Source organism: Harpia harpyja, chromosome 16 (genome assembly GCF_026419915.1).
Source record: "Harpia harpyja isolate bHarHar1 chromosome 16, bHarHar1 primary haplotype, whole genome shotgun sequence".
Lineage (NCBI taxonomy): Eukaryota > Metazoa > Chordata > Aves > Accipitriformes > Accipitridae > Harpia > Harpia harpyja.
The window spans coordinates 24,489,581-24,506,281 of NC_068955.1; the positions used below are offsets into that span (position 1 = coordinate 24,489,581).

General features: G+C 39.6%; 1 protein-coding gene across 4 annotated transcripts in view; it reads right to left on the reverse strand.

Annotated features, from left to right (window-relative positions):
* The window catches only part of HIPK3 (homeodomain interacting protein kinase 3), a 120,841-nt gene that overhangs the window by 57,336 nt on the left and 46,804 nt on the right, over positions 1–16,701 (reverse strand). For all 4 annotated transcript variants that reach the window (XM_052810478.1, XM_052810479.1, XM_052810477.1 and 1 more), the window contains one exon: positions 3,657–4,752. In XM_052810478.1, coding sequence (XP_052666438.1) covers positions 3,657–4,750 — 1,094 coding nt within the window. In that variant the 5' untranslated portion in view covers positions 4,751–4,752. The remainder of the gene's footprint in view (positions 1–3,656; positions 4,753–16,701) is intronic.

The window sequence follows — 16,701 nt, forward strand, 5'->3', positions numbered from 1 at the left end:
CCTTTCTCTTTATTCACTTTTGCAAAACTTCTCTATGGGTTTCTCTTGAGCATTCAACGTACACCTCTACAGACACTGGTGGGCATACGCTTTCCATAGAGAAAGCGCAAACCTTATTCTTGAAAATTACCATGGCATAAGTTAAAGAGTGCTGCCAGAAATAACAGTTCCTCCCTTCTCCCCAGGCCACGTCCTTCCCTCCTCATGCTGGCACAGGCGCTCTGGCAGATGCGGGGTGAGCAGAACGAGGGACAGGAATGGGGTTAGTATCACCCCCCGGAGCAGGACGGCACCGGCACCGCAGGGTTGAGAAGCAGCATCCCGATGCTGCGGGGATGCAGCCCTCCTTCCTCTCAACCTATGACGTTGTTTAAGGGCATTTCCTCCCATCCTTTTCTAAGACCTCAGATTCTAAAACAGTCATTTTAAAACAAAATGTTTCCTCTTAATACCTTTTTCTTTAAATTCCTGGGCCTGGATGAGTGTTTTTGCACATCAGAAAAGGCCAGGTTCACATCACATTTACCTAGGAAATATCCAAATAAATGTCAAAGCAGTGTGTTGTGTCTGTCACTTGGTGAAGCAGTCTCATGCGCTGTTAACTCCGACCATGCAAGGATCCCCGCTGGTGAGAGTTACAGGTAAAGCTCATGACAAAACACAGAGAGCTTAGCATGGAAACAATTTTCAAAGATTGCACACAAGAATACAGATGGGATCACACTAATAAAAAGAGGTGCTGTAAGGAACAAGAATTTTTTAAAAAACATTTCCAATTTGAACTCTGACTGGATTAATTTAGCTTGAAGCTTTAAATAAAAATCTATTTAAACAAATGTTTTCTTGTTAAATAACCTAACCAAACACATAGCACCACTGTTGGGGCAGGGCAGGGGGCATGAAGCAGAGATTTCAATGTCCCAACTGCTGCTTGATTTTTTTAAAGGGTTTGTTTCAACATGTCATAGTCAAAAAAGTCAAACCTACACTATCACTCCCACCCTTTTCTAACACAAAAAACATTTAAGTACAGTTATATTTTATGAAGTAGCTCCTTATTTGATTGACAAGCAGCACAATCTCTTGCAAAATAAATTTCATCTCAATACAATACATTCTCTGAAGGCCCTTCTCATTCCTCTTTAAGGCTTTTCTCTTCAAATTTCCCTGGTATCATGTATTTTGAGACCTTTTGGATCAAATCCCTATTTTCTGATATTATTTACACTAGTCAGGTGCTTCCAAAGCAATAAAAAAGAAAGTCTGAGAAACTGCATGCCAAGATACACAAAGTTAATTTGAATCACTCAACTGGTAGAAAGCCATGCATCCATGATGAAATCCAACATGTTAAAATCCTTTTCAGAATTAAATCTTTTCAGAAGTAAACTTTCTGCTGAAAATAATCCTGAAGTATAGTATCTTTTTTTTTTCAAAATTAAGTCAGTTTCAAAATTATCTCAACCATTATTTTACTTAAATATAACATCAAAACTATTCAAGTAGATAGACCCTAACCTTTCTTCTTTTTTTATGTCCTTTTTACTTTCAAAAAAATGCTACTTTATAGAAGGATTATGAACTATACAAGATAAAAGAATATGATCTTCTACTGAACAGCCTGAATATTTACAAAGCACTTAAGTGCAACTTAGTAACACAGGAATTTTAGGTGCACATGTTATATGAGTCTATATGAATATCATTCAACATCATTGAGCCACGACAAGCATACACACACCCATGAGTCTTATTCTTGGGGGGGGGCGGGACGGGGAACGGAATATTTTTGAACGTACACCCACAATGAACCCTACTTAGTCGCACTTCAGTGCATGTAACGTAATGCAAGTATCCAAAATGCACACAAGGTGCCAAGGAGTTGCACATTGGTCTTGCCAGCATACAGACCTGCTCAACCTAGTAAGCATGTCAAAATTCTATATAAAGTAAAGGTGCAAAGCAACATCAACCCAAGTAAAACAAAACTACAGCTAAAATTTGTATGTAGGCAACTGAATAAGCACAACAATGCTGTGTCTAATGAGCTATCTGAAACAGAAAAAAACAATTTGAAATTAGTTGGTCAAGAACAGAGTACTACAATGGACCACCCAGCCTGGCTGTCTACAGCCTCTCCCTTTGTCAGTTCTTGGGGAGGGAGGAGGGAGAAATGGCAATAGTTCATAATAACCTGTAATTGTTTCAATAAATAAAACCCCCAAATATGTAAGGAAGTATTCTTAGACCACGTATGGTAAGTACCTGCTGAATTACAAATTTGTACACAGTAGCTGATGTTAAGATATTTGCACTTGTCTAGACCCTTGCAGAATTCATGCCGCCTTTTCAAGACTTGCATGTTTTTGTCCTGAGAAGCCCAAAAATACAGTATCAACTGGTATACAGCTATTACACCAAAATTAACTCTCAAGTTACTTAATTTCTAATTTCCTCTCATGCACATTTTTTTTATAATGTGGGTATGCATCAATCCTTATGGTTTCCCAATTTAGTTTTCTGTTGACGAACTTTCTGTAGTTTTTAAACCCTTACCTGCAGTTTGTAATTAAGTAATGGGAAAATGCAGGTGATGAATTAGAATATTTTTTATGAGCACTGTACATGAAATGTTCTTGTTTACAAGCTACAGTCAAATAATAGATTCTTCTGGCATGAACTCCAATCACTAATTTCATCAACCCTAGAACTGCATTGCACAAGTTTTCACTTCCAAAATGAACAGCTGTAAAATATTTAAAATTTTCTTCAAATTACTCATTGTCCTAGTTTACTAGCTTTTTACTGAATTTGCAGACAGGCAATACCCAGGACATACTATTGCCAATGATGCAAAGCAGAACTGAAAAAGGTCTTCAACCAAGACAAGTTCAGCTTATAAAGAAAACAAAGGACCTCGGATGCTAAATAATAATGGCTTTTATATGTCACACAGATTGGATAACTATACAAAGAGAGGATTAAAAAACAAAATCAGAAATAAACCTCCACTCTGAGGCCAATGAAGAATGCAACCATGTACCAAAATCACTTCAAATGCCTGCCTGGTATCACCTTAAATATTTAAGTATCCTATCACTCACTAACTCCAGAAGTTCACTGAAGTCCACAGCTGCTGAAGGCACTCAATCAGAATTGAGTTTATAAGAACTAGGCAAAATATTTACAAGTGCTGGAGAAAAACAGAAGGCATTTAAATAATCTTTGGCAACGGGATATAAAAATACGGCACTTCTAGTACACTGTCCAGCTGCTTACAGCAAAAAAACCCATCATGTTAGGAAGGCACGAAAGGCATCCTAATCAAGCAAGTGAAAGCTAGACTTTTTTTCTATTTTCCTTTTAAAAAGTCTCATCAGAGATCTCAAAATAACAGTAAGTGATGACTTTAGAGTGCAACACAAAACATAGTTCTAGAAAAAAATAACACTATAAAAAAATTCAAAGCAAGTATTCACATTAAAAATGGTAACCAACCACTTAATTTTAGCATGGCCTCCATTCTTAGATGGTCCTTAAGTTTTCCAAATTATTCTTATTAGTTATCTGGAAGAGTAATTATTTAAGACATTAACTTTAATAAATACTAAAACCTTGTTCCATTAAAAGTTAAAAACAAAGGAAAAGACACCTACCTGTAATACCGAGATTGTAAATAGGTTGAACAAATAGTCTTTGATACATGGCTGGCAGACCCAAAATCTATTACTTTAACCCGGTAAGGCTGCCGAACAGGATCCACCAACATAATGTTCTCTGGTTTGAGGTCAGCATGGATTAAACCCAGACTTTTTAGTTTTTTCAGTGCAGTGGCCACCTGTTGCAGAATAGGCCGAATTACTTTCAGTTGCAGAGGGCTGAATTTGTTTTGTTTCAGGAAGTCATATAAATTCTGTTCCAACATCTCAAAAACCAGACAAGTATGGTTACGATGCTGGAAGCATTCATAGGCTCTCACAAAGTTAAATTCATCAGCATTTTCAGTACTCAGTCTCGCTAATATGCTCACTTCTATTTGTCCTTGGCGTGCATACGAAGGATGATTCTTCAAAATTTTGATTGCCACAATCTCATTTGTCCCCCTTTTCCAGCACTTCACTACTTGTCCAAAGGTCCCTCGCCCAAGGAAATCAAGAACCTCGTAAGTGTTTTTCACAGAGCACAATACCTCATGCTGTACTAACTGGTAATCTCCATCTCCACTTGTACTACTTTGTTTCGAAGTTGCAGCCGTTGTCACAACCGTCACTGGGTTTCCTACGTTGGTTTGCAACATTGCAGGCAGAATGGACAGTTCATCAACAATCTGCATCGTGCTGTTTTGATTATCCAGCTCTTCGCTCTTACGCTTCAATCCACATCGCTGGGGTCCTTCCAGGATATCTGATCGGCTTCCTTGCGTCCCAGTCCGAGGTGCCTCTAACTGAGCTTGCTGCGCCCGCGCTGCTAACACTTTTGTAGCACCTGCAATATTTCTTAAAGCAACAGCATTTGACTGCAACAAAAAGTTCTGTCCTCGAGGTCTGTCAAATGGGTTTTTAGTCTGAAAGAAAGTACTAACTCTGTGGGGAGAAATTCCAAAGTTTTTACCATTCACATAGATTTGCGGGTAGGTTTTTTCGTGGAACACACAACTGCTTGGTTCTAGTTTGAGTTTCTTCACACTACAAAAGGCACTTGACTGGGTTTGATAAACATATGGTGGATAGACCAAGACTTGTGAGGCCATACCTACAGAGGGAGAGAGAGAAAAAAAAAAAGCGAGTGAGACTTCCGCATTCACATTTCCAAGCTTTGCAGCAGCTTCCTCTTCTCAAAAAATCAGGACACGAGTATATTTTCCAAACGAGCTAGTCTGAAGTTATTTCATATTTAGTTTCTTATGGCCAACAGCAAGGTCCTCGTGCCTTACCAACGTCCACACTTCAGCACACAAGGACTGCAGCAGCAGCAGGTTACAGCAGTACGTGCTTTTGCTGGTTGCAAGGGCAGGACTGAGATAGTCTGCAGCAGGCCGCCACTCGTAATTTTTCAAGTGGGGGAACTACCTTTGTGCTATTAAAAACTCAGGTTTCATTTAAAAACCCCAGCATTTCGACATACAAAAGGACCATAGCGTTCAGTAACTTAAGTTTAATAACCAATTCAAATACTTATCAATGATGATGCAAAATAACTTAAAAGCTCTTAATTGTGAGCCAATGCTACTTGTTACACGAGGTATCTGACCTACTCATCATAAGCACCATCAGGCTTCTAAGAACAGACAGACAAATGACATAACTGTCAAAGCTCGAAGAATTTCACCATGATGAAAGTGAAAGTGATCAAGCCATGTGATGGGACCCAAAATACCTTAGGGGCCTGTGTATGTTCACATAAACAATTGCAACTTTCCAGCTAAATTAAGATGTACAGTAATCTAACGCATTCATGAAAGGCAGGTGCTTTCTCTGAGTTATATACCGTCCCATTGCAGAAGTTTGCCTATCAGTGACGCAGTTATAGGGGGCAGAAGCACCAATATTTTTTTTTACCCCCCTTCAATTCATATTTGGAAACTAAGTATTAGCCTCATACTTTCAGATATCCCAATTTCATGAGTTGGGCCACAGAAAACCTGCACTCTTAAGTAACCTGTTAAACTAAGTAAGTATAATGTTCTACAGACCTACAAAATATGTCCCTGATCAAGATCATTTCTGAAAAATGGGCTGATAATTGTAGGTAGAGAACTTATAATGACAGATTTCTCACAGAAAATTTATTTTCAAGTGAATGTGAAGAGAAGGAAAAGAATATTTTTTTATATATATTTTTTCTATATTCTGCATGTATTTTCCATGTATTTTTTAATATTTTTTTCTGCCAACACAATTAATTCCTTGCTAAGAGAGAAGTGAAAGTTAGAATAAAAGATTACGGATAATTTTAACTTTTGAATTCCCAGTAAGGCTGAGATCAAAATTTCAACCTGATTGCCTCCACCTTCCTCGAGGCCATCACATTTTTGAAAGGCTACACCTGTGCAGCCTCTCAGAAAGAACACTTACACTTCAGAAATCAGTAACAGAGAACAGTTTTGCACAAGAGGAGGTGCTTTGCCAGCCTGGGAAGCCCCCAAGCACAGCAGCTCCATTCTGCACAGCCTGTGTGACGGTACAGGATTAGTCCTGCTGCCTCCCAAACTTGTCCCCGACTCAGGACACTAGCTCTATGGAAAGCAGGGCCACAAGAGCGTCCAGGGTCATGCTCCACACTGTACCTCCCTTCCCCAGGCATGAAGCAGAGCGTTGGAGGGAGGATGACAATGGCAGCAGTACCTGGCCCGCATGTAGGATGAGGAGTCTCAATTCCACTTTAAATTGCATAGACCTCACCTCTCGGATGCTGTACCTTCCAGATCTCGTCTCTGCACTGACCCTACTGGGTTCCCTTCCAGACCTGTCAAACACCAGCCTTAAACTTTTATGTCACGTAATGCTGAACACAAGAAAAATGCACTGGATGGACCCCAGTGTAAATGACTACAAGGTTTCAGGGAAGTTATGGCTTGTACCAGTCCGATCAGCTCTCAGAGACGAATTGAATACCAATAATACTTTAATTAAATCACTTTTTCATACCAAGCATATGAAGATTCTGGCAATAGGTATTTAAATTGCAGATGATTCACGTAAAACTTGAGCCAGACATTGCAATGACTCTGATCAAACGAAAACTAACCAAACGCACAGCATAATCATTCTGAAGCTGTGATTTGATTTATGCAAATTAACACTTAAACATCTTAAGAGCGATTAAAATAATCATACCACCACCTCAGTTTAGCATCCTATAATGTTTTTTGCCCCACAGTAGAAGAAAACTTCAAAGCCCTTTCCTTTCCAAAGCTGTTTGCCCACAGCCGGACAATGTAGAAAGCTGGAGACTGCCGACAGCAAGGCGCTCTCACTGCCAAACATTACGGGACTGCCACTGGCCTCCTGCTCCACACCAAGGATTTAAAACTAACTCTCAATCTCAAAACACAGGCAAAAATTTTCCAAGTTCTTGAATTCTCTCCTATATAACATACCCCACTACAAAGTGCCTGGTACACAGCATAAGCATATTATTGACTATGGGACTTACCCTCTTGTCTATGATTACCATATTTAAATGAATCATTTATCCTGATCACATTACTCAGAGCTCCAAAATCAACCCTCACGGACCACCCCAGAGCACACATACATCCAAGCCTACTTGGAGCTTCCAGTGCCACCTGTACAGCTCAGGCCAAGCCAAACCTTCTGTCAGCAGCCTACTGTTCCTCCGGTTCTTCTGGGATGACTCAAATACCAGATTTGCCACATTTACTTCAAAGACACTAAAGTCTCAAAATAGTGGGTTGGGGTTTTTTTTCTTGAAATCTTTTCAAGGTTCCTGCTAAAAAAACTCCGCTTGCTTTTTCACCAGAATCCCCACTTACACCACATACATGTGCATGAGAGAAGAAAAACATTCAATTTCAAAAAACTTCTACACTTCAAAAGTAAAGAAACTCTCCCTCTTTTTAAAGTAACACTACTGTGTTATCCCACAGTTTGATCTGACAGGAGAGCTCAGATGCCCAGCATCACCTCTGCGACTCGGAAACAAATATAAATGCCGAGCAGACCCAGGAGCGTGGCCACACCGCTAAGCCCCAGGGCAGAAAGAGGTCCAGCATGAGCAGCCAAGGCTGTGCTGCACGACAGGAGGGAGCCTGGACACCTGAGCCACAGGCAAGAAGCTTGCTAAGCTGCAGCAGCCCCAGCAGGTCCATTCGTCCTGGATCTGCGGTAACCAAACAGCAAATGTCTTGCTTGGTTTAACTTCTGAAGAAGGTATTTGCCTATCTAAGTGTGTTGCCAAAGCTGATAGCATGAAATCTAGATGATTACTTTGAAAAAGCAGTGATAAACCTACACTGCAATTAAGGAGGTTTTCTGAAGACAGGACAACCTAGTGGGGGGGAGAACAGTCCTCTAGCATGGCCAGAGGACCACTCAAATCCTTACCTGAGCCTGTTGGGAACACTGGTGTTCAAAAACATCTAAGTTTTCTATAGCTCATGCTATTCAAACCAGTCCATAAGAACTGGAAGCACATAGTCCCAGCTTTCTCTTCAACATTAATTTCAGCTGGATGAGAAAAACTACTCTATCATCTTTTGGGGTTTGTCTGTTTCTTACAGGCTTAACTCCATGACCCTGAACTCTGACCACAGTAACAGCTCTGTTCTCAGATAAGAAGCATTTATTGAGTTATTATGAGAACGTTTTTAGCAACTCCAAGAAAAAAAAATTAAGCACTAAATAAAAGAGATGACATACGCTGGGAGAACCACCTTTGATGCAATCATGACAGACTGAACTAAAAAAGGCAAATTTTACTCCAGAAGAGTAAAAATGGTCTTAGAGTTCTTGTACGTGCATCTAACTTCTTACCTTCCCCTAAACACTTCTCTTTTACCCTATTATTTTGTCTTTTTTTTAAACATATACTTCAAGATGCAATCTCATTTGGAAAAGCTACAGTATCTTCATATAACCAATGAATAAGGTGTTCCCACGAAACAGGCACATTAAAATCCTGCAACATCCTACACCTGAGACTGCCTAGAGACCTCTGCCATGCACTCACACGCAGGGCGCAAAAGTCATGTCAGACAGGAGCACACTCCTTACTATACATTAACATATATGCAACAAAGTACACCAGAACAGCATGTAACTATCCAATACAAGGAGCTGCTGGAGGTCTTTGCTTTGAGAAGCGAAGTTAATTAATAGAATTGATTTCCCCCACTCAGATGAAAACCCAGCCCCACACCCAGACAGCAGAGCTGCACAACAAACCTTGCAGAGAAAAGGAAAATACCCCAATACCCTCTACTATAACAGCACTGCCATGTTGTGGGGACTTTTTTGTTGGTTTGGGGGGGCGGGGGGGGGTGTGGTTTGGTTTTGGGGGTTTTTTTTGCTGAAGTTTGTTTTTGGGGTTGTTGGGGGGGAGGTTTGTGGGGTTTGGGTTTGTCTGTTTGGGGTTTTTTTTCACTATTTTGAGGGATTCAGGTTACAATATAATCCTGTTGATAGCTACACTGGAAAGAGTAAAGAGTTACTGTGTTGCAGGGGTTTAGGGGTTGTGGTTTTTTAAGCAGGTCTTCTGCTAAAAGAAAATACTACCCTGTGCATTTTCACCTACCACACAGTGGATCTTTCTCCCCGCCCCCCCCCCCCTTTTCACAAATCATTTCACTGAGCTTATAAATCTTTCTGCACATTTCTCATCAAGACTACTCCTGCTTCCTCGTACAAACTGAAGCTTGTCAGACTATATCTTCATTAACAAGTCCCGCAGCACAAGAGAAGGATGTGTAGAGCAAAACAGCTGGTGCTAAAGAAAAACCTCATTCTGTGCTCATTTCAGGGAGGTTACTTGAGCCTGAACACTCACGAGCAGCTGGCACACATCTTCCAGTTAAATTCAATTTAAAATAAAAACAGAATGTATGCACTACAAGACCACTCCGGGATGCAAACCAAAGCAGAGTAAGCAAAACCATCAGAAGATGGACTGAAAATCCCCAGGTGATGTACCACTGGCAGCCTCTGGCTACTCACGTAGCTTCAGACTCAATTTTCAGTTTTAGCCTCAGAGAAGTCTGTCCATTCCCCCTACAGACATTTTTAAGGCCCTCTTCTCCTTCCCCAAGTGCAAGATGACCATCATAACTCAACTCCAGCACAGTGACTGCTCCCAGGCAGTGGACACACAAGCTGAAGTTGGCTCTGGAGTTCTCCAGCTTGCTTTGCTCCAATACTGAGGTTGCTGCATCCTGCCTCACCGTGCCAGATGCTGCTAGTGAATACTGCAGGGGATGTGCAAAAGAAAGACTGTCTTGAGACACCTACCAACTATTATTACCTCTAGATAGGCTCCTTTCGAAGGAAATGAGTCTTCTTGGCTCAAACTTTGAAGCAGAGAGAACTGGGAAGTCTACACTTAGGTTATTAAACATTAAATTATACAAAATGTGTGAATTGTGATCTAAGACTGAATTCTGTGCTTCTGAAGAAGGTACGAGCAAAGTAATGAAGTACACACATTTTAAATAAGTAAATTTATTGTTTATTCCTTTAAATAAATGAATAAATATGTTTTCACAAAGTAATGACAATAAACAGGAGGCGCTTCACAGTTTACCCCCCCCCCCCAGTCAAGCTTCTCTCTACAGAAACTGAATAGAGAACTCAGTGAAATGGAGCACCTCTGGTAATGTGTTGCTAATGTTCACCTAACTGTAACAATGCTCTTTATCAGATTCTTAAAATTACATCTCCAGCCCTCTCAAGCAGTTCTAGGCAAATTCATAAACACAACCAATTTGGCAGACTGTAACAACCTTGAGAAGCACAGGCTGTTCCAGGCCTGACCACTATTAATAATTAACTATAAATTGACATTTCCTCATGACAGAGTAAGGGGGGGTGTGCAGCAGAGTAACAAGTTAGTAAGACCACTGCAGCACAGCTGAAGAAAAATTTCCACACTACACCCTGAATTCTTCCGCAAAATAAACAGCCCTTTTTAACTGCCCCAAGAACTGCAATCACTATGTTGTTGCTGTTGTGGTAAAATCCCCAGCAGGCAAAGCCTAGCCAGTGGCAGCCACCTAATATTATAGTTACAATTTAACTCAAGAAAACTTGTTTTCCAACTTCTTTCAAGCCTCCATTAGTGAGAACCCATTCAAACACACTCACACCCTTCTTGCAGTGCAGCTGGACATCAAGGGAGGCCCTCTAAAGAGCTCAGTAACTTCCAGCAAATGCACAAGCTGAGCAGTAGCACTTAGTAAGTGTTTTATTTACATTATGCATCACTGAAAACACCATAAGGATGCTAACTGTAATTTTTTCCAGGTAAAAAAATTGTTCTTTTTATATTAGATGCCGCCCAACTTTTCAAGTTATTTAGAAAATACAATGCTGAAGTAGTTGCCCTCTCTTCCTCCCCAAGAAAAAACCTTATTACTGGTAGTAGCAGCACCTCTATGTTATTGTTTATTTTGGATACGTCGCTGAACAAGCTGTACTGATGTGAGCACTTTCATACCCATGAACTGTTCACCCTGAGGAATTCCCTTACTCCAGCTGTATGATTCATAACAAAGCACTGGCAACTGAGGTTTCTTGCAATTTATAAAGGACAAAGCATCTACAGAAAGCACAAAGAGTTAAGAGATACAAGCCCAGGGAACCCCACCCCCCTGGCCACCTTGGAACCAGCTCTGCCAACAGATCTCTGACCCATGGAAGGGAGGGAGTGGAGCAAAGGAGAAAGCACTGAGCAGTTTCAAGTTAACACGTGCCATATGAATTGTTTCCTCGCATAACCACAGAGGCAATTCTGGACATGAACTGCACAGGCACACACAGACTCCACCAGAGAGAACAGCGAGATGCAGAGGCAGCTCTGATGCTAGCTCACTGAAGCAGCCAACACCCAGTTCTACGGGTAGCTACCAGAGACCCAGAAGTTTAATGACAATAGCAATGATTACAATCTTTGATTAAAACACATGAGATATTTCAGAGCTTGGGAAATTTTGGCCCATCATACACCAACAAAATTAAGCTAAGCCGCTGGTAGCCTTTGCCTGACGTGAAACCTCAGTCCTGCACAGATGAGTTGAGGCTGGAAGGCCAGAGGTTGGTTCCAAGCTTGGAGAGAGTCTTAGTGGGAAGCAAACAATAAAGTGACCCAATTTTGCAGTTGTAAAACGTAGTTACTACCCACCTAAGAAAAATGTTACAGGGCTGACTTTAGATTTCTGCAACATTTGAGATATTTTTAATCAGACACTACCAATGTTGCATTGATACCAGAAATTGAAAATATAAGTTCGTTTAAGTGTGATGCAAACTAGTCTCAATTGCACCATTGTCTCAATACTTGGAAACAGAACTGACGCCATACACTGAACACAAACGTATTTTACATAAAATATCAGAGTGAACTCCTATGACTCAACGCTGTCATTCGTACCAGTAGCAGTACCAAAGAATACAATTGCTATATTCATATTTTCCACAAATATCAAAAGCTAAATCTTGTGATGCCAATATGACTGCAATCATAGTTAAAAAGGCAAATGGAATAATACTTCAAGCATTTATTTTTCCGCTGGGCAAGAAGCTGTTATGCAACTGAAAAGAAAGCACAAGCAGCGCAGTATCGGCCACCAGCCCCGAATGAGAGCACGCTCTCCAAATCAGAATGTGCCACCATCAACACAAACGGCGCATTTCAACCAGCCGGGGCTTCGCCAGCCTAATCTCTTCTTTTAAAAGACTAATTCTTTTTGAACCTGAAAACAGTAGGCACACTGAAATAAAAATCCCTAACAGCGGTGTTTAGGAGAGCCCACACCTTCGAGTTCTGCACGACAGTACAGTGCTGAAGGGATGTATTCAAACTCCTGCTACTGTCTGCCGCTCTTCAATGCAGTAAGGGGGATCAAGATGAGTAGAGAGGTAGGACATAAAACCATGCTTTTTCCATTGCTGTACGTATTCCATAAGATTCTGCCACCTTCCCTGAAGTAGAAATAAAATTTGATAGAGGGGTTTAGCTCAAACTGCCTGTTGGTAAACCACCTGTTCATATGCTGCTTTAAAAAAAAAAAAAAAAAACAAACAAAAAACCACCTCCCTTAACAAACATGTATGCCATTTTAATTTCTTATGTCCAGCCATTTTATTTTTATTTCATTGCTTAACTTCGCATTCTTAGTCTGCTGGGCTTTTGTTAGAATTAGAAGCGGAACAACCCAGCTAAGAAATTTATTTAGAAGTTTCATTTTAGAATAGCTCTAGACAATATCAAATGCAGCTCCTGTAAGAATATAAATTTACATGCCTATTTACATCATTGCTACTTCACCTTCACAGAATGGCTGGCATGCCAGAACATCTGCATGCCCACAAAGGGGTCCTACTTACCTAAAGTTGATTCTTCAAGTCCTCTAAACTACTCAAGGTGGAGGAGGTTCATTCAAAATTATCTTTCTCCCTCTTATTATAAAAGATTTTCAGCTGGACAAAGCACACATCAGGAGAGCGATGCAAAATTACTGTTCTCCCCACAGGACTTACACATTAAGTTTGCAACAGCACACACACAAATAACCTGTTGAGCACATTAAGTCTGACGTGATGTAAAAAATTTGCAAATCAGGGTCTACTATAGCAAGAGAGAATGGTTCAGGAGGTCTATAAAATTGTTGCCTACACATTGAGAACTACCCAGCAGTAAGTAACATTTGAATTAAAACCTTCCCCAAATACATGAAAAATCATAATCACTCTTCCAATACGACCAACAAGAACTTAGTTATCAAGCGGTTACTGAGTTGCCATGACAGCACACATAGATCATATTCAATTCCTTCTGCAACAAAAATATTACAGTAAATAAGAACCTTAGCCTTTTTTTTGTTTTAAATCTGACTTAAGTGTAAAAGAATTAAGACATCTAATCTAACACACTTCTCGATTTATCTTTTTCGGCTACAGTTTTCAGGTCAGTTACTTCAGCTACATCCAGTAACAACTTTCAAACATATACTGACCGAAGTATATATATGTTTGTGTGTGTTTATACACACACCCCCTCAGTAAGTATATGTTTGAAAGGGGTTTTTATATATACACACACAAAATGAAAACTCTTCAAAGTCCTGATTTTTTTTAGAATACAAATTCCTTACCTAAAACTGTTTTTAATATTTTGCTTTTATATAACAGGTGGTTTTCTTTCATTGTAAGCAACAACATCATGAAGATAGCATTGGTTGCTTACTGAAAACAGCTGTATAAATTAGACATGGCATATGTAGAACAATAGAGAAAGAATGGAGGAAAAAATAGGTGTTCACCACTTCTTTCAGATTTCTAAAGACGTGGAGAAAGCAGCATTTCCTGTGAGCAAAAATCAGTGCATTAGACATGCATATTCTCTCAGAGAAGGCTCAGCCTTTTGCCTCCTAATGAATCAATAACTGCAATAACCCATATTATAATGTTTCCCAAAGCCACAAGTGCAAGAATTTTCTCCCTCGCCCCTATGCAGAGGAACTTATTGATTTAACTATACAGAAAGGTATGCAAAAAGAAAGGCAAGATTACATGCAGCATATGACCCCGCTAGCTAGAACATAACACTGATAAATGGGCGTCAGTTTTTCCTCTGTTGTGTTCCCTTCCATATTTAATAATCTTTCCATTTGCAGCATAAACAAACTTTTAACATTCACTCTTGTTTTAATCTTTAAAACAGCATTTAGACATCTCTTCAAGCGAGTTTTAAAAACAAATTTAGTCTCAAAGACCACTTGTCACAAAGAGCTCCCAAAATATTTCTTGAGAAAAACTCCCACAATGTCCTCCTGCAGGGCTCAGAGCTGACACAGTCAGAGGAAGAAGTTAGCCCACAGCATCATTTCAAAAGCCATAATGAAAAGGTATTAAAAAAACCTCTAGCATCTCACAAAAGCAATCCATTCTTATTAGACTGAATACCAATTATTTCTTGAATCACAAAATAAGTTGATATTAATAGATAAGGAAAGAGGAGACAGAGCTTTTTTCTTCTCTTAGGAACAAAGCCTGTTCCTTCCAAAGGGCCTCACAACTAAGATCCCAAACACCAAAATTCCTGTATTAAACAGATTCAAGAGCTGAAAAATAAAGATCTTGTGAGGACCTCCTCTACCCATATAAATAATTTAAATCTTCAAAAACATGCTGTGGAAGAAACTTCTCAACTAGAACAGACAGATCGTAGACAAGTAAGCAATTCTAAAAAAAAAAACAAAACAAAAAAAAAACCAGAATAATTGAAGGGAAAAGGGTAGGAAGCAGCAGATGACCGAAGTTTCTAGGAAAACACAGGAAGGAAGAGGTTTACAAGGCAATGATGCACATTAACAGCTTTTCAGTCAAAAAGGAAGACAGACATCTTACAAGAAACAAATAAAAAGCCTTCTGGAAATTGTGCGAGTGCCACCAGTTGTTGTGTACCAATACAGGCAATACCTGCACCATAGGGAAGAGGGGAAAAAAAATGAGTACATTTTATTCAAACTAGCAGAATAAGATAAAGGTTAATACACCATTGTTTGTAAACACTGACAAAGGACCAAAACAAAGTAGTAAACAGAGACTGTGGAAACAGAAGAGATGTGTTTTCGTATCTACATATGTAAAAGCACATTTACTTTTACAAAAGTAAATTACTAATGTTTCAGATAAAATTGTGCATAAAGATAATTTTTATGAATACCTGATGCTAGTAGTTACTCTTATCTTCCAGAGGGAGCTTAAATCGTTAGTAAAAAAAAAAGTTTCTTTCCTTCCCTTATAATAAACTTTGTATTGTTTATCATTACTGAAGTTTGTTTTCTCTCTGCACTTTTACATTTATATGACAACCTTCTCATTCACACCTTGAGCCTATGTCAGCTCCTTTCTGTGGGCAGGCACTTGTTTCAGTCTATACCAGCAGGATCGGGGAAAGGTTCAAATGTCAGTTCACATCCAAAGACCTTAGGGAACAGGCCTGGAGGGATTTGGTCACACTAATAAAAGCAGCAAACATCTTTGCAATGAAGACACTCCAGCCCCACACAAAGCACAGCTGCACCAGTTATTGCAATCCCAGCTGAAGTTGTTCTACTGGCAGTTTTCCTGTCCAGGGACCAGTTTTGCTACTTCATTTTACCATGCTTCAAGACAAGGTGAGCACAAGGTGAAGAGATTCACTTCCATCTCACAGTTCACCTTCTAACCAAAAGTCAAGTAAAACTAAAGTAAAACTCCTGAAATAACCCAAAGCAAGTTTTCTCAGGTACTGGACGCCACTTGCCCCAAGGCAAGGCAACAGCCAAGCTTCAGCTTTGCAATAAAAATCTTGTCTCACCCAGCATGTGCTCACCTGCCAATCTCATGCCTTCGAAATTAAGTGTCCAGTCACATAAAAACAGCTGCAGGACAATACAGTGTAGTAACCTAAAGGATAGCAGCCTCCAATACAGAGAAGGGTAAGAAACACTCAGGTCACTGGATTACAGAGTGGTTTCCAACAGGCATGGAAAGCAGCCGTGAGCATCTCTGACCTGCAGCCACACCCTCCTCTTTTAATGATGATGTTAATGGGACTCTGCACAGGTATTAGGACCTGAGTTTTCTTGTCCCTAAATTTTCCAACACTTATTCTGAATGGGTAGTCACTGCGGTGCCGTATATACTCAGCAAGTAATGTTTATACAAATATGAAGGGATTTTCATTTGACAGTAGCCAACTTTTTATATGAAAAGCATTAATTATACTTAATTTGTAACCTGCTTTAAGAAGCACTAATATAGTTTTCTAGAACTGTTAAATTATTTTAGCAAGAATGGAAAGAGTCACATGAGTTTAAGATTACTGATTTTAAAAATTGTTTTTTGATGGGAGTGTCACTTATAACATAATCCTCTACATAAGAATCCAATTACTTTTTTAATATTGAGATAGGTGCTGTAGCTTTGATCATACTAAAAACATAAGAAATATTTTCATATATCTGTTTTGTCTTTGGGTATT